At 31.1% G+C, this 19887-nt stretch overlaps 2 protein-coding genes across 2 annotated transcripts in view; one reads left to right on the top strand and one right to left on the bottom strand.

Moving 5' to 3' along the window:
* The window catches only part of LOC139518036 (26S proteasome non-ATPase regulatory subunit 1-like), a 187524-nt gene that overhangs the window by 131874 nt on the left and 35763 nt on the right, over nt 1–19887 (top strand). The gene's annotated exons all lie outside the window — the stretch shown is intronic.
* On the bottom strand, nt 781–19151 carry LOC139518012 (5-hydroxytryptamine receptor 2C-like). Its single transcript, XM_071309635.1, has 2 exons — nt 18345–19151; nt 781–2729 (listed from the first exon to the last, which is right to left on the bottom strand). The coding sequence occupies exons 1-2, from the start codon at nt 18658–18660 to the stop codon at nt 1591–1593; spliced, it is 1455 nt and encodes a 484-aa protein (XP_071165736.1). The 5' UTR covers nt 18661–19151; the 3' UTR covers nt 781–1590.

Below are 19887 nucleotides of genomic sequence, written 5' to 3'. Positions count from 1 at the left end.
GATGGACCCGCACATGATCTTTAGAACTCTCTCCCTCTCTCCATCCACAACTGAGATACAAGTTGTGGACAGAGAGAGTTCTAAAGCCCATTTGTGTGTCCATCATTTAAATGTAACAGTGAAACAGCAAATTGGACATTGAAGATAAACTATATTATTTTACAATTGTCCAAGATTTATTTGTTCTTATTAGCAAAGCTTATTTAGACCTCTTAACAGTTCGTTTAATTTGTGGCTTGACTCTCTGGCAGTGAACTTCAGATATACTTTTAATCTTAAAACCATTACAATAAATACTTGCAAAATGGGGAAACAATATCTTATAAAAGGTATGAATGGTTTTACTGTAATCTCTACTGATGACTTTGATCATGTGAATCATGTAGTTATGTCCATCATCAGATCTATAATGGGTCAGATACAAGGAGAGATAGTTTTATCAGATTTGTTTTGTACACACAGCTACATGGTCATGCCAAGGATAGTCAACAAGCCACAGTTATATATGTTATAGGTAGCTTAATCAGAAGTAGTATTTGCTGTTGATATTGTTTTGTTTGCATTAGGAGAGTCTAAGCTAAACCCAGGTTAAACTTAAACCTGTCATCTGGCACTAAGCTTGCTTGAAAGTGTTAACTATTTCACCAAATTATTATGTGTATGTAATTGATCATTATTAAGTTTTCTTTCCAAGGTTTTTGTCCACCTGTAAAGTAATCTTCAACCAGACAATATTTAAAAAAAGGGTAATATTGGACTTTTTTCATATAAGTAACATTATTGTCTGTGTAAAACCACTTGGTATCTTTATTTATTGTCATAACAAAACAAAACATAATATAGCAAGGAAAACAGTTCTTTTTTAAATGAACACATTATGGAACAAAATTAAAAGACTTTTGCCCTCAGCTCTTAAATGACTGTTTAAATAGTAACCAATATGTTCTGTGATGAAGAGGTTTAGCATTTCTTTTACTTTCTGTTCTTTTTATGATTTTGTGAAACCACAATTTCATCAAAAGCTACTTAAGTTGATTAATAAAGCAGGAATAAATCCACCAGGTAATTTTATATTGTTGAAAAACATTAAACCAGGGGTCCAAGTAGTGCCTGATTTTGTGTTGTTCTAAATCAGTCATAAGAGATATGATTAATTGAGTTATTGTCTCTCTGGTGATCCACTTATGATAGTAATGACATATTTATAAATGCATTCTGAATAGAAGCTTTAAATGCTGTAACATTGCTGATCAAGATAGAAACACCCAATGATCATAGAAAAAAGATGAAAGATTCTAAATTTGATATCTGATGTTCTGCTGCTGATATTCACTACCCATCAGTAAATTATGTATTTCCAATGATATTAATAATTTTACAATAGAAGTTATTTTTGTTGATGTTTATTATTTGCGTTAATGATAACACTTGATCAAGATATTTCTCAACAAAAAAAGTTGAAGTAGAAATTAAAGAAGACATATTATTATTTTAATATTGGAAATCCATCTTTGAGACAATTATAAACAGTTTGAGATGATTAATTGACAGGTGAATTGTACCTGACTATAAGATGGTTTTTATGTTTCATCAGCATGGTGTCTCTAAGCTAACGGTACTGGAGCTGGTTGGATAGTGACTGATCCCGTTACTTAACATCCAACGTTGGACCCGGGTTTTACGTTGAAGCGTATCATATTGACAAAGTATCAGCTTTTTAAAGGTCATTTTAAATGTTTTGTTAAACATAGTATAAATGATAGGATTGATTGTGCTTGACAAGAAGCCAAGCCATACGAAAGTTGAAATCAGTGTCTGACTAAAGAAGCATTTATCACACAAGGCTGAAGTAATGTTGACGATGAAAAATGGCGCCCAGCAGACTACAAATATTATAAATACTATTCCTATGACTTTTGAAGCTTTCTGTTCAGTCTGAACATCATCTGTTTTTATTCTTGCTTCTTTAAGCTCCATTTGATGTTTCTTTATCAGTCTAGATAATGCTGAGGGACTAGACAGATTAAAGTTTGCCTTTTTATCCCATTTACTGTTTAACACTTCTTGTGAATGATACACAGAACATTCCTTGTCAGGTGACACATCTCCCGGACTAAGATATGGGGTATTCTTTTGAATAGGAAAAGTTAAGCTGGGACGTAATCGCTGTTTTCTACCTGGCTTTCTACCTATCATTGGTGAAAACTGATTATCGGCATTACCTACAATACTTCCATTTGGAGAAGTTAGTTTTGATTGAAATCGTACATATGGACGGCGTTGAACAGGTTTTCGACTCAGCGATCTCCTCATTATAGGTTTACCATTATGATTTCCTCTTTGACACTTTTTAGACTGTCGTATGAGTAAATACAAAGTTATACTGTAGGATAAAATCATGATAAAAAGTGGAATGAAGAAAGCACATATTGATCCATAAATCATAAAATGTTTGTTGCTTAGGACACAGTAGTTCCCACTTAAAATATTTGACTCGTCTACAAATCCTAGAATTGTAATTGGACTTGATATTGTCACTGCTATAACCCACACCATTATTATTTTTAATATCACAACAGTTTTTGATTTATTACGGTTTGAAAGAGGTGCTCGTATAGCCATGAATCTTTCAAGTGATATCGTACATAAATGAAGTATGGAGGATGTACACATGAAGACATCAGCAGTCACAAAAAAATCACAAAGAACTGGTCCAAACAACCACTGACCTGAAAAATAAATAAACAAACATTATTCAAATAATTGATATAAATACAAAATAGAAAAACAAAAATGTCTACATCTACTGAAGGCACTGATTTGAAGTAATAGAACTCTAGTTTAAAGAAATTTTTAATTTATTAACTCTTGTATTATTGCATATGTTTCAAGTTTATATGTTAAGAAATCGGGTACATGCTAAAAAGCAATGTTTCATAGTATATTTGCATGCTAAGCAATATGCTTTCTTTTTATCATATCTTAAAATTGAGAATGGACTTGTGTTGGATGATGATGAGGGAACTTTGCTCCTTTAAAGATGCCTTGGAAAAGACATTCTTTACAATTTTGAACATATATTGCTTTAAATGTTTTACCAAACATTCATGTTTTGTATCTTGCAGAGGCATAAGTTTCTGTTCTCATATTATAATATTTACAATACATTGTGTTGTATCTTGCAGAGGCATAGGTTTCTGTTCTCATATTATAATATTTACAATAAATTGTGTTGTATCTTGCAGAGGCATAGGTTTCTGTTCTCATATTATAATATTTACAATAAATTGTGTTGTATCTTGCAGAGGCATAGGTTTCTGTTCTCATATTATAATATTTACAATAAATTGTGTTGTATCTTGCAGAGACGTAGGTTTCTGTTCTCATATTATAATATTTACAATAAATTGTGTTGTATCTTGCAGAGACATAGGTTTCTGTTCTCATATTATAATATTTACAATACATTGTGTTGTACTTCCTGTCAGTAATGTATAATTTTATGAAGAAATCATATTTCGATAGAAAATTAATTGATTAAAGGAAGGAACATCATTCTGCATTCTGGTCTGTGCTTGACAACTATTGTCATCCAGCAATTATATAGTCTTAATTGTCCAGTGAGGTTTGTAAAGATTCTAGAACCATTTTGTGTAGTGCTATTTCAACTCAGAAGAGATATTCCAGGTTCAAAGTTGTCCCAAATGTCATAACCACTTTATTTATTGTCTTTCAACCAGGAGTAAGTTTTGGTGCAAAATTTCTCTCCATAGATTTATAACATGAGGATTTCTGCCTTGTTATTCAGTAATAAGTCAAAGGCATTAATGTATTGTCTGTCTGTCTGTCACATATTGTTTCTGCTCTCCAACTTCAAAACTCCTCAATGTTGAGTAAATTCCCCACCATCACTCTAAGACATGTGGCAAGGATAAAAACGGAACATTGAAAGTCATGGTAAACAACTTTGACACCCCTCAAACTTTAGCAATGAATCAGTGGTGCATCAGTAAAATGTCTGCCTCCCTTTCATACAAGCTATATTTGAATATCCTTAGTGAGAAAACTAACAGCCTGATTAACGAACAAGAAATATGATATACACCAACAACAGGACAACCACTGAATTACAGGCTCCAGACTTAGGACAGGCAAATACAGAATGTCATCAAGTCCATATTAGAGAAATATTGACAAGGCTTTAGACCATTTGCTGACTTTCATGTCTTATTTTAGTTTCCATATATGAAAATGGTTTTAGTTGGGTTAATTTGAGAAGATACAATAGTTAATGAATAAATAAAACTAAGTGGCTATAGTTTAATGATTAATTAATTTGTGTGTATTGACTGACAAGTTGTGTTTGATAAGTGTTAATTGTTATTTTACAGTGTTAATGAGGTTATTCCAATATTGAAATATCAAAAATGAAAATGTTTTTGATGATTAATTACATTTTGATGTAGTACTCTGTAACTTACATTCTAATGCATTCTGTATGTTTACAAATGTCGTTTGTCTTTAAGGTTCAGTTAAGGTTAATTTTGTGGTAAAAAACACTTAAAGTGGTGCCATTATCAAGCACGTGTATAGTTAATGCAAGAGATAATTATCGCCACAAATATTTTTGCTGAAAACTTTAAATATTCAATATTATCGCTATTTTGTGCATTTTTCCTTTGATCTTTTTTTGTGATAATTTTTCATATCATGCTACTCGCTTGAGATGGGAAATTATCGCTAGAAACTAAGGAGCCATGTGGCGTTGCTATTGAAACTGGCATGAAATTGACAACGTTGTCATAGGTAAAATAGCGATTAAAACAGATTATCATTGGTCACCTCAACTTTATTGCTTTTCTCGTTGGGATAACCAACCATAATCTATAATTCTTTACATTTCAACCAAACTTTCATTGGGCCTGGTGTAGTGCCACTTATAAATTCAAGAAATAAGGTAGAAGAAAATAACAAATTACTAGAAAAATGGACTAAAATGATATTTGTACTTAATTCTGGTTAATATATTTATAATATAGGAAGCAGATAAACATTTTTCTTACATTACTCTTTAAAATAATACATTAGCATTATAATCACTTTTTTACATTTGAAGTTTTAAAAATTACCCTTTGCAGAGTCGTTAATTGAGGTTACTAGCTCTATTCCTTTTAAAATACATTTTTTTTTATTGATCATACATTGAAGTTAAAATCCTAGCTGGATTATTTCTAATTCCTCCATTGAACTTCAGAAGGATTAAACTTTTTACGATTCCATATTTTCAGAGTAAAATAGAAGCATAAAATTGGATAGGCAAATCAATTTAACCCTGCTGCAGGGAAAACAGTGGTAGTTAGCAGGGTCAATACCCTGGAAGAAAAAGCCAAATCAATTACGTCTAACAATCATCTATCATTAAATAGCAGTCTGGGATTCTAATCACTGTAAAATATTCTCTAACTCACATATCATATAAAAGTATAATAAACAAAACCAAAGTTTGTCAACAAAAAGGCCAGTGATACTATACTTTATAATGATAGCAGACTTTATATTACACATTCTAAAGCCTCTACTTGCAATATAGTAAATTGCTGTAAAGCTTTATAACATTTTTATGGGCCTAAGGATTTTTATCTTTTTTTTCTTACTTTACTTAATTGCCTATCTTTAGGTTCATATCCTTAAATACAACATTTTATAACCTGCTCTAAATGTTACAGTTTTAAGAAATAGATAATTTCTTTGAAATTACTTGACATACTTAATAAGAGGAACTACAATTTCTTTTAAATTTGTTTTGACGAAATAGGTTTGAATCTTTTCAGCTTCTAAATTGGCTTTCAATACGAGAAATACAAATAAATCTGGAAAGAGAAAAATTTAAAAAAAACATAAATAGGAAAATATATTTATTATAGAAAAATTCAGAATGAACCAATCAACCATAATTTGAATAAATAACCATCAGCATTGTTTTAATATGATTTGTCGTGGGGGCAGAATTGACCAAGAATTCTGATGTCACAATTGCCTACTGATTAACGTCATTAATATGTTGTGTTTAATTAGCGGAAGATTTATCAATGTTACTTTAGTTTATTGATATTGATTTGTGTGGATTAAGAAATTGATGTTTCTAGTATTAAAACTTATGGATTTTAAATAAAACGTAGTTCTGTTGAATGGCAGATAAACCTGAATCATATAATAAAGTTATAAAATATAAGGATAAACTCTCTGCACAGAGAGGATAATTGAAGAGAATCCTGAAGATGGCATAGCAACAGTTCAGTAGTCACCAAGAAAGTAATACACTAGTTATAGTAAATATAGGTCTACTATATTTTGTCTCCAATTCTGTCACACTTTTCAAAGAAACTTCTAAAAAGAAGACTTCATATTTAGTCAGCAGTTTAACAGTGATGATTTGAAAAGTTTGAGCACAATTCAGATTTGCCTGATACAATTTTTCTGTTTTCCGGTACTTTAAAGTAAGGAGGGGGGAGATAACAATGCATGAATTTCTGTTACTAATAATTCTGATTGACAATACTTGATCTAATGAATCATTTGTAAGGAACAGCAATGTCTGTCTGCATAGGTCAGGATTCAACTGAATTTGACCTCATAATATAGAAAATTGATGTAAGTTAAACATTCAGGATTCACTTTAAAAGGACAACCTTATCATCAAAGATTTTCAGTATACTATGTATTCAAAGACAAATTACCATGTAGCATGTCCAATCTATCTATTAAATTGAGTTGTTGCTTATATTTAAATGTTTTATTTTGTGAATGCTGTTTTGGGTACTAAAAGCAGATATTAAATCTACTTCGCTACTTAGCCATGGCTCCCTTTTAAAAAAAATTGAGGGAGTAATATATCATTTCCTGTTTTTCATTAATCTTTAAATTTCATAATATTAATAAGGCCCTTTTTGAATGGTGAAACCCTTTCATTAGAACACCATGATACATGTATAAATGATTTACCTGGAAGTAAAGCTAGCTTTTTATTTTTATTTTTTTGCCATGCAGATTAGAATAACATTGAATCTTCAATAACCCCAATTAATTACTCTTGGCACCAATCTTTAGCAAATATATTATTTTCTCTTAAACCTAAGCAAGTATTGATTATGATTAGCTCTTATAAGAAATATAAGTTTAATATGCATGAGATCAAAGTTCATAGATCAACCAATAAAATGTCAGCACTTACAATCTTCTGTTGATTATAAAATAACAATCATCACACAGATAATAAACTGGCTACATATTTTAATAAGTCGGGCTCAAGCAAATTAAATATTTTTTCAAAACAATAAAAATATAGTTTACCCAAAAGACCTTTATAACTCATTTACAGATGTAATGGCTTTCCAAAATGTTTTGTTAACCTTAAAATTTTGAAATATGAAATCTCCCTTTCTTTTGGTGGTATTATGCTCAATTTTAAAGGATCCTCTTTATTCCCCCTAATTTGCCATTATGTGATAGGTTTTTATTCTGTAGAATATTTTCCTAATCATAATACACAGCTCATTGTACATAGCTGTCATTTACCCAGTACATTTACCCAGTACATGTATATATTCATTCACTAAAACTTTAATAGTGTTCTTTTTTATAACTAGAATATTTGGGTTAGATGACTAAGTTGTAACTGCAGTAGAAAATTTACAAATTTTATCATGTTATTTTAAGTCCAGGGCTATATATTCAGAACATCTATCAAAATTTTGCTGTCCTACTCAAATATATCATTTTTTTTATTCCGGTTGAATGCATAATGGTAACAAGTTTGTCAGTACTAAAAAGTGTTGTTGCAAGTTAAAATGATCTCAATTTTTTGACTATGGTAGATTCTTTATTTAATTTAGTGTAACTTTCCACTGGAAGCAAGACATATTGACTGACAGATTTCCAAATCTGCTTTCAAGAAAACCTGATTTGTATTGTCTTAATGGATTGAAGGCATTGTCCTAGAAAGCTCAATAAAACAACAAGAATAGTTGCCTTGAATTCACAGTGAACCTTGAAAATTGTTTTTCCAAATATACAATAAGTAGAAAGACTTTCCTTTTGATCTGTGAATAATATTTCCTTGGACTGATTGACCAGGGATGTATATGGTGAGCCAGCCCACCTATGACACTGACCATATTACTTTCCACTGGCAAAACTTCATTATTTCAGAAATTGATAGGTTTGGGTGAAGAAATGTCTTCCTTACTTAATTTTACATAGAAGTATGTATGACACATATTTACTGTTTACCTAGTAGCATGAACCCAATACATTGTACATCAATATTTCTTTTATCACTTTTTGAAGGACTGTGGGAACTTCTTAGTTAGGCTAGCCTGTATCTCACCCTTGCAGCTACCAGAATGTCTGTCTTCTGACCAATGATAAAAAAGATGCTCTATTTTCACACAAAACTGGTAAAAAAAATTGTAATTTTTAACAAGACATCTCAAATGATTTTTGTTAGAAAATATACAGGAACATTTTTTTTACCGATTGCAAAGATGGCTACTTATCTTTAATTAAATTCATCTTCCACAGTTTTTATAATTGTCTCTTTTTTCTATATGAAAATGATGACCTAACTTTGACAAGTGTTTGAACCATTCGTTTGTCATTGTTATGTTTTTGGTTGCCTATTAATATCTTGGTTTGTAATTAACATAGGACATGAGCATGTGGTGGGGGTAAACTATATTTTAATATCATTTTTATTAGCTCACCTGGCCCAAAGGGCCAAGTGAGCTTTTCTCATCACTTGGCGTCCGGCGTCCGGCGTCCGTCGTCCGTCGTTAACTTTTACAAAAATCTTCTCCTCTGAAACTACTGGGCTAATTTCAACCAAACTTGGTTACAATCATCATTGGGGTATCTAGTTTAAAAATTGTGTCCGGTGACCCGGCCAACCAACCAAGATGGCCACCATGGCTAAAAATAGAACATAGGGGTAAAATGCAGTTTTTGGCTTATAACTCAAAAACCAAAGCATCTAGAGCAAATCTGACATGGGGTAAAACTGTTTATCAGGTCAAGATCTATCTGCCCTGAAATTTTCAGACAAATCGGACAACCCGTTGTTGGGTTGCTGCCCCTGAATTAGTTATTTTATGGAAATTTTGCAGTTTTTGCTTATTATCTTGAATATTATTATAGATAGAGATAAACTGTAAACAGCAATAATGTTCATCAAAGTAAGATTTACAAATAAGTCAACATGACCGAAATGGTCAATTGACCACTTTAGGAGTTATTGCCCTTTATAGTCAATTTTTAACCATTTTTCGTAAATCTTAGTAATCTTTTACAAAAATCTTCTCCTCTGAAACTACTGGGCCAAATTTATCCAAACTTGGCCACAATTATCTTTGGGGTATTTTGTTTTAAAAATGTGTCCGGTGACCCGGCCAACCAACCAAGATGGCCGCCACGGCTAAAAATAGAACATAGGGGTAAAATGCAGTTTTTGGCTTATAACTCAAAAACCAAAGCATTTAGAGCAAATCTGACATTGGTAAAATTGTTTATCAGGTCAAGATCTATCTACCCTGAAATTTTCAGACGAATCTGACAACCCGTTGTTGGGTTGCTGCCCCTGAATTGGTAATTTTAAGGAAATTTTTCTGTTTTTGGTTATTATCTTGTATATTATTATAGATAGAGATAAACTGTAAACAGCCATTATGTTCAGCAAAGTAAGATTTACAAATAAGTCAACATGACCGAAATGGTCAGTTGACCCCTTTAGGAGTTATTGCCCTTTATAGTCAATTTTTAACCATTTTTCGTAAATCTTAGTAATCTTTTACAAAAATCTTCTCCTCTGAAACTACTGGGCCAAATTAATCCAAACTTGGCCACAATCATCTTTTGGGTTAGTAGTTTGAAAAATGTGTCCAGTGACCAGGCCATCGAACCAAGATGGCCGCCATGGCTAAAAATAGAACATGGGGTAAAATGCAGTTTTTGGCTTATAACTCAAAACCCAAAGCATTTAGAGCAAATCTGACATGGGGTAAAATTGTTTATCAGGTCAACATTTATTTGCTCTGAAATATTTAGATGAATCGCACAACCCGTTGTTGGGTTGCTGACCCTGAATTTTTAGTTTTAAGGAAATTTTGCTGTTTTTGGTCATTATCTTGTATATTATTATTGATAGAGATAAACTGTAAACAACAATAATGTTCAGCAAAGTAAGATTTACAAATAAGTCAACATGACCGAAATGGTCAATTGACCCCCTTAGGAGTTATTGTTCTTTATTGTCAATTTTTAACAATTTTCATAAAATTTGTAAATTATTACTAACATTTTCCACTGAAACTAATGGGCCAAGTTCATTATAGATAGAGATAATTTTAAGCAGCAAGAATGTTCAGTAAAGTAAGATGTACAAACACATCACCATCACCAAAATACAATTTTGTCATGAATCCATCTGCTTCCTTTAATATTCACATAGACCAAGGTGAGCGACACAGGCTCTTTAGAGCCTCTAGTTTCCTTTACCTCCATGCAGTTCAAAGCTTGCCAACAGTTCCTCACTATGATCCTGATTTAACTGTTGACAGGTGGATCCTTTAAATCAGGTGTTAACAACTTACAGTGAAAACAGGAATAGTTGTGGTTAGACATGTCAGCCAACTGGTGTTATAGACAGGCTGAAATGTCTGACAACTGGACGATTTAAAATTATATCATTGGAAGAGAAATTTGTGGTTAGGCATGCTTCTAAAGAGGTATTTGAAAGATTGATTGATTGATTGATGAGATATAAAATCAGATAGTAGTAAGGTAGTTAGTAGGTCAAATGTGTTGCCAACAGGATGAGTTTAAGTAGGTCATAGTTAAGTGAGGGAGTTAGTAGGTCAAATGTGTCTGCCAAAACAATGAGTTAAATTAGGTCATGTTAGTGTCTCAGGAAGTTAGTAGGTTAATCTATGTCTTCCAACTGGGTGAGTTAAAGTAGGTCATAAGAGTGAGGGAGTTAGTAGGTCAAACGTGTCTGCCAACTGGGTGGTGTTAAGTAAACTAGTGTAGTGGGTGATTTAGTAGGTCAACCATGTCTGACAGGTGGGTGATATGAAATAGATCATAGTAGTGGGTGATTTAGTAGGTCAAACATGTCTGCCAGCTAGGTGATATGAAGTAGATCATAGAAGTGGGTGATTTAGTAGGTCAAACATATCTGCCTTCAGGGATGATGTAAATGGGCTTTGCTCAAATGTCTGGCAAAAGGGTGATGCAGATTAAATCAAAGGAATGAGGGAGTTTAAGTAGGTCAATCTTGATTGCCATTTGAATGGAGTGAAGTGAACTCCAAAACTTAATATAATTACTCAGTTCAAGGTATACTCAGAAAAACTGACATACAATGATGGTCACTTGGTACAAAGGTTATTTAGTACACAGAAGGGTCTTTTTGGTTCATATCTCCTGTCTGTTAGGGATATATTGTTTGGTACACAGTAAACCTGGCATAAAGAAGTTAACAAATGGTCTTCAACAATAAAGTGTGTGTGAAATATCAAGACTTAAGAATATTACAGGACTATAAATTTAGATTTTTGGAATTGGTCACTCAGTGCAGCCACGTGGTCATCCTTGTGGGTGTATATGAAGAGGTTTATAAGTTTACAGTAATTTAAAGCATTGGGTTAAATTCTGATGCATGATAGATTAGATATGTTTCTTATTAAATCATCTATAAGGTGAGTTGGTTCAGAATAGTTACAATTCACAAAATATCATTTGTTGCACATTTGTGTACCTGACATTGGTTTGATCTGTTGTAATCTTCTTTTAATGACATCCAGACTCAATTTATTGTCAGTGATAGATACATTTAGGTTGTAAAGTACTTGTTTATTTTGAAGCTAAAGTGTAAAGTTTCTTCCATGTTTTTGCACTGGAGTTCATTTTGACCAAGGAGAGCAAGGAATAGTTATTAATGAAACCATTGATATAGTGGGCTGAGTGAGTGAGACAAACCATTGATATAGTGGGCTGAGTGAGTGAGCCACAAAACATGTTGTTCCTTTCACTGTTATGGGTTAACTAGTACACAAATGTAATCCCCTCCAAGTCAATTAGTTCATAAAACCGTCCATTTATCCATCGTTCACGTTCAATGATCTATGATTTCACTCATAATCTTCTTGGTCTTTGTTAATTGTCAATGCTGGTAAATTAATTTCATTTTCAGATTCATGGAAATAAATATTTGAACTGAATGCTAAAATCAGTATACAGTGAAGTTTAATCATGCACTGTTTGGATAGTTGTCACATTTGCAGCTGTACCATGTCTCCTCATATAATATTTACCATGACATACAGGGGAATGACTGATCTACCTGATAGCACTTTTAGTTTTTATCTTTTTACATACCACAAGAAGTATATTAGCTCATTCATATGTAGGAAATGACAGCCAAAATCACAACATGGTAGTCGAAGAGTGGGAAATGTTCATGATTTGACGCCACCATTTTACTTAAATAATCAGATGAGTCTATGGTCTTTCTTTTAATGTCAATGAAATGACCTCAACTGTTTACTTTTTAGAGGCTTTCAACAAATAGTTGATTTCTTGCTGATTTTGTTTATCTTACATCTTTGTAATATCACGTATTGCTATGAATTTATTTAACATCACAGTTTGACTTACAAAGAATATTGTACAACAAGCTGGTGTTTGAATGAAGTTTTTGTGCCAGCAGTATAGGAGATAGGAATCTTATTTCTGTTGATTATAAAATGTTTAATGTCATGGAGATCTCAGACAAAAAGTCAGAACATTTACACTGAAAACATTCTGTAATCAGAGACTGACTGTTTTGTATGTTTGTAAATATCAGATGTGGCAAAACAAGGAAATTACAGCGCACTTTCCAAAAGGATTTTGTGTCTTTGCCCTTGCAGTATAATGTTGGCAAATTGTGGGCATGATTCCTGTCACCTGGATGTCTCTCCTTAGATTTTAGTTGACTATTGTCAGCATAAAGACATTTGTTAACTATGGATATTTCTTTAAAAAAAAATGTAAATAAGAGTCTACTGGGTACTGATGAATTTTTTAACTGTAAATGATATGTTTTAAATGTTGTATAAGACAGTATAATCTCAGTAATTCTAGTTTTTCATCCTTCTATCCTACTGACAGACAAAAATTGATTTAAAAAAGCCAAGTCAATAAGGTGTCATCAGTGGAATTGTTTTTATGCATTAAATTCTTGTGCTATTGTATGTACAGTCTAACATTGAAAAGAACATCCTGACTAAGTCCTATTACCATATACATTGTTCTGTCTCTATTTCACATGTATAGTTAGATCAATGGAGTAAGGATGGCATATTGTTTAGTCAGATAACAGTTTTAATAACTTACAACAGAAAAAAAACTCATTGTTTTTTCATAATATTTATTAAAATATAATTTGGAAGTTGGCAAAAATGTAATCTAGTTCCCAAAGGCTGTCAGTTTCATCTTATAGCATGAAATTAAAAAGATGATGATTTCCATACAAGTAAAATAGATATTCCAATGTCACTGGTTGTATTGGTTGCCTATCCTGTCAAGGGCTTTGTAACACAATAGTTAAGATAAGATATGGAAATTAGAAAGGTTTTATAAGGATATTGAGGTCTATATAGAGATCTAAATAGGTTTGTTCTAACACTGATTCATCTTACATGTTAGACCACTATTAACCAAAATTAAAACTCCCACAACTAAAGGGGTTTTCTGAATTAATTTTCTCAAGTCCAATAGCCAGAAAGGTTTCTGACCGTATTTATTTTTGAGTATCTAATCTTAGAGAATAAATAACATGAAAGAAGGAAGGACTGTAGCCTGAGGTTGACCATTCAGTTATGAGAGAGAATTATAAATAATATGTTCTAACCAATACAAACAAAACTCTTTCATGTGATTTTAATTAAGGTTGACCGTCAGTTCTGTTTGATCAGTTTGGATTTTCACACCTGACTATTTCTATATTATGAGGTAAAATGACAGTGTGAAGATGTCTTTCGTTAAACTGTTCAAAAGATTAAAAACAGATGATCATCAGTTTAAAGAAGTTTTAGACTAAAACATGTTCCAGAAAAATATAATTATTAAACCAGTTTTAAAGTTCCATAACAGTTTTTTCTGTGGTTTCCCATTCTTGTTTCCCTCTCACAATAACTAAGGTTCCATAACAGTTTGTGTGTGGTTTCCCATTCTTGTTTCCCTCTCACAATAACTAAGGTTCCATAACAGTTTGTGTGTGGTTTCCCATTCTTGTTTCCCTCTCACAATAACTAAGGTTCCATAACAGTTTGTGTGTGGTTTCCCATTCTTGTTTCCCTCTCACAATAACTAAGATATAGTGTTAACAATCCTCTAATTTTGACACATTATGTTCATTGTTCCATCCTCAGTTTTAAATTGACGCTTTTCTTCATAAATAAATAACAAATTAAGAATTGAGTTATAGATTTTAATGATTAGTCATTCTATAGTTCTATTATGACATTAATCAGAAATAAAGAAGGCAACTTTTCCTTACTCCAGATGACTCAGATCCTTTTGAAATTCCACATCCAGAAACATGTATTAAATCTACATGAATCCCTGTCCCGTTTCTCTCTGATTTGTGAGCAAGACATTTTCTCATGCAGCTGTCTAGTATACATACGTTTTTTTAACATGACCAGTTACAAGACAATTGATTGATATGAAGGGGTAATCTGACTGTACTAATAATCAAAAGGAAACACAAAAACCATTGGAATTCTCAAAAAACAATAGCACAAAATAACTCAGTTTTTAGTTAACTGTTGCAATTTGAGAGATGCAGCAGCTGGCAGGAAGTTAAGACATAGCTTGTTCCAATGTATATTGACAACAAACATTATTTTTTTTAAATGTGAAATAAATAAATTTCCAGTGTAGAATGGTCAAATATAAAAATCCCATTTTTCTTTAGAGCTAAGTAAAAGAATTGCTTTAAGATAAGATTGGCAGCATTAATCAACAGGTGTAGACATAAGTCATCTTCTGTGGTAGGTAACCTCTTACTAATCAATAATCTAAAGTGTATTACCAATCGAAATTATTAGAATCGTAGAAAGTGTATTACCAACCAATCTAAAATTATCTGTATTTAAAATATATTACCATCTAAAATTAATTTTAAAGTGCTTTGTTTTCAATTATTTCAGATAAGAACTTAAGTTTTAGTATAATATGAAGTAAATAGCCATTACATACAAGTTGTTGTTTTATTTGATCACAGTTTAAAGTGGTATATAAGCTTACATCACAGTTTCTGTTGAAAAACGAATTAAATAAAAAATAGAGGATGAACAATAAGATGTGTGCACTACAAAAGTCCTCTACATTTTAACTTAACAATTATCAAATATTCAGAAATAATTGTCAAAAATTGTTGTAATAAGTGTTATCTTACTGAAAACCATTTAGGAGCCAGACACTGTTTTCAGTTTGAAGTACTTCGTTATGACATTAGAATACCTTGTAAAATCTTGTTATTATGTGGTGGTTATACTTGTAATTTAATTAGTATTGACAAGATTTAGCACTTGAAGGTTTCCTATCTGCATTTGTTTTGTGAAAAGTTGTTTAGCCTTTAGAATATGCAGGCTATTTCTGAAGCAAGTTCAATGTTGTCAATCATACCACAGTCCTTCAGGCTAACATTTTAGTTATTATTTGCATGTTTTTTTAAGGTCTGGCGATAATTAAGAAATTTATTATCAGCAATGTTAGAGGCAAAAGATTGTTCAGACTATCTTCTCAGTTAGTTGATATTGTGACCCTTTGCACGTAACATTTATGTATTACATAATTGGGATAAGTAATTAAATAAACACAGATATAGATTTATCACTAGTACAATTAAATTGTAGGTAAATTTCTAGTAAAAGTTTGTACATACATCTTTGAGAAATTATATGATTGCATTAAACAAGTATTTAAATTGATTCTGTCATTCTGTCATTCTGATTGGTCAATAACTTTATGAAGTGAATGTTTCACCCAAATTCACTATTACTGTACAGGCCCTCATTTATCAATAAGGAAGGGGGGCAATCAAAAAGTAGAAAATATAACAAAAACTTGGAAGTTTCTACCAGTATGGAGGGAAGAGAGTCCAGTCTGCCCTGTCTCTATTAGAAATTGTCTACAATTGAGATGCATAAATACATGTTTCTTTAAAACAGCATATATAATTTATTGGTGTAGGGTTTTTTTTTTTTTCATCCCCACTGTAGCGGAGGGGGCAGTAAGTTTCACACTAATGTCCTTTGCCTCAACTAAATGTTATGAAACTTTTACACAATGCTTCTTCCCACTATACACAGATCAAGTTTGAATTTTGAGGGTGTTACTTTTACTATTCTAGAGTTATGCCCCTTTACAAATGGAAAAATTGCTGAATTTTTTGTTTCTGTTTCGTAACTTTAGTTTACTTCATTGATTATAATCAATGCTTATTACCACAAAACTCAGATCAAATACAAATTTGGGAAGCATCACTTTTACAGTTCTTGAGTTACGTCCCTTTATAAAGTTATATGCAAGTGGGGGCATAATCTGTGTACCGTGGACACAATTTATTTTTATATACATTTATAAGAATTTCATTGTTTTGTAGGTTTTTATTAGCATATAAAAGTAATGATGTAAAGGACGTAGGTTTATTTTCTGTATGAAACACAAATTTCTGTCCTTTATATAAAATATACTTTTTAAAAAATGCATTTATTGGTTAAGTATTTTTTCTATTGTATAGAGATGTCTCTGATATATATATATTAATATAAGTTTATTGTTTGCCCATTGTATACATTTATAACTGATGTATATATTAATAGAAGTTTATTTTTCACCTACTGTTTGCGTATACAATAATTTTATTATAAATAAACAAGAAATCAATGTTTGGTTGTAACATTTGTAGTGTAATTGATTAAGTAATTGTTGAACCAAAACTACAGGTTTAAGTATAGCAATATCTTGTATTGAAAACTGTCTTCTGAGTGAAAAGCATTGCTCAAATTCAACAATAGTCAGACGTCACACAGTACAAGTTAGGAACACATTTATTGGAGACAGGAAAATGACAGGATTCCATGCTACTCCTTTTAAATGTTCCGATTGTCATGCATATATTACTTGTAAATATATTATGAATCAGTTATTGTCAAGTTTCTTTCTCTGTTGATCTTATAAACTATGAGATAATAAATGAGACTAGCACATGACCAAAGTAGAAAATTACAAATGCAAATTTGTTTCAGTCATTTCCAATTTTGGAACTCCTTGCTTTTTGTACTTATATGGTGTGTTATACTCCAAGGTTTATACATAATGAAGAAAATAATTAGTTATGAGATGAAATAATAAAGGAGTTAATTTCCTCACCAAGTGCTTTGTGATCTGATAATGTAATGAGATATAAACACCATGAAACAAACTAGTCATTTTTGATGATACCAATGGTGAATATTTCATTACCATGAAAACCATTAATGATTTTTTAAATGAAGGAAATCTTGCATGAAAATAATTTATTTTAAGTAGTGATTTTATAGCATTTTAATGACTGAAAAGATTGTTTCAAGAATTGATTAGGAATTGTTTTGTATGAAATGTGTTTTATATAAGGTTTCTAGGATCAGATTTTAGATGGATAGTTTCTCTTAATAACTGTGATGGTTAATGAAGGTTAAATGAATAAGTTGTTATATACAAAATCAGTTTGAAACCAAATGGAATTAAATGTTAAGAATGATGTACAGGAATTTTTCTACAAAAGGAGAAATTAATGGATAAAACAGTCATTACACATCTTATTTGTTTTCTACCAAAGTCAAATGTAATGCCAGTTCATAACATATTTTTTTGGATATTAATCTTTTTTTAATCCAATCACTTTGAAAGATGTTTGTTTTTGATAAATTTTGAATGTTTAAAAATCCACGCTTTTAAGCTTTTAACGCCATAATCGATCATGAAGAAAATATACTGATACTCTTTTTTTATTTTGTGTAAAATTTTTTCATAATAATTTTTTATTTACTTTGAACTGAAGTTGAAATGGAACATATTGTTGTAGTTATTTCCTTTTGAAAATGTTGATAAGTTTTCTTTTTATAACTTTGGGGTTTTTTTTTCAGCAAGACGCAAAGTTTCATAAATTCCAAAATGAATTATCATTATGAAAAAATAAAAGATAAGAAATAAATAAATAATCATTAATAATAATTTGTGTTTGAATGTGTTTTTCTTACCTGTGAATTCATTAATGATGCTTAAAGGCATAACTATAACACACACAAGTAAGTCAGTCACAGCCAGAGACAACAGAAAGTAATTGGTCACAGTTTGAAGGCGTTTCTCCATAGATATAGCCATACACACAAGTATATTCCCAGCAATTCCAAATACTATCAACGGAGACCATAGTAATATGGCCCAGTTATACTCAGTCTCCATGCTAGAATTTGTGGAGTTTGGATGAATGGTTGATTGGTTCAGCAGTAAATCCCATTGTATATAATCTGTTCCATTCTTTTCACTAATATTTTTTTGTTGAGATATTGTCATCTTTATAAATAAATGACACTTTGATATTTCTTTTGTACTTTTTCTAACTTTTGAACTTTTTGAAACATGTGACCAGAAGTTCTAAGATGCATGATATATTCCATGATCATTGTGACGTACTATTTACTTTATTACATGAATTATAGCGGATCCTCGTCATGAAATGTTCCTAAATACTTTATTGCAGTGTATTACATCCATCACATTTTTACCTGTCTGGTCAGAATTGATTTTTACAATAAAAGTTCTGTAGAGGCTGAAACAAGAAGTTTTGATTGGTTTGAATAGATAATTAATATATTGTTATCAATAATTCCTATAGGTATGTGTAAAACCCACTTAATCAGTGACACCAATTAGCATAACAATCAATACACTCTCCTCTAAAATGGCTTTTTCATTTCCGATCTTCTTAAGCAATCAAAGAAATCCTCATTAATTAGTCTGTCAGTATATTTACTTGATTAATATGATATATTTGCTTATTTTATGATATGTTGATCTTAAGATTTCTGATAGAATAGTTCTAACTTAATCATCGTTTGATTTCTCCACTACTTCACTATATACTGCAGCAAATTATTGAAAAGTAAGCTACTTTAGAAGAAAGTTGTATAAATCCCTTTCAACATAAGCTCAAAACTTTATTTTTATAACTGAATATTGAATATTCAAAATCTATATGATCCAACATATCAATAGAAACTTAAATTTTATTTTTATAATTGAATATAGAATATTCAAAATCTATATAATTTTTGTAATAATAACACAAAGAAATAAAATATAACTATTGAAGTTATTAGTCAATATTAATGATAAATGCAACATGGTACAGTGAAATTTTATAAAAATGTGAAGTTAGTAGCAGTAGTGAATTACATCCTTCTTTCTTAACGAATGTTATCCTGGTATTTTTTTGTTGTTTTACATCATTTAAGGATTATCCCTTTGGTGTTATGTTCAAGGATAAGGGATTAATGTAATTGAAGATTTAAGTGAGGTCTTGAATGGAGTAGATTTGTAAGAACATATATGGAGGTGACAATTTGATGTCAAGACATAAAACTTGTAAGATTTCCAGAGAGCAAATCCTTTTTCAAGAATTCCATGTGACATATAAATATTACTCCTTGTGGGGTTTGTTTGATTCATATACCAAAAGTCTGTTTGACATACCAGTTATTAAAACATAATTGCAGCATAATCTTGTAGTTTAACCGTAAC

This window comes from Mytilus edulis, chromosome 3, assembly GCF_963676685.1.
Source record: "Mytilus edulis chromosome 3, xbMytEdul2.2, whole genome shotgun sequence".
Taxonomy (NCBI): domain Eukaryota; kingdom Metazoa; phylum Mollusca; class Bivalvia; order Mytilida; family Mytilidae; genus Mytilus; species Mytilus edulis.
This window is presented reverse-complemented; position numbering and strand designations above follow the sequence as displayed.

What these genes read in the sequence shown, in the direction of transcription:
- LOC139518012 (XM_071309635.1), bottom strand. Translation starts at nt 18,660, where the DNA reads ATGACAATATCTCAACAAAAAAATATTAGTGAAAAGAATGGAACAGAT. An exon ending in CATCATTAATGAATTCACAG is followed by an intron (nt 2,730 to 18,344) that starts GTAAGAAAAACA and finishes TTTATTTTTCAG; the next exon opens with GTCAGTGGTTGTTTGGACCA.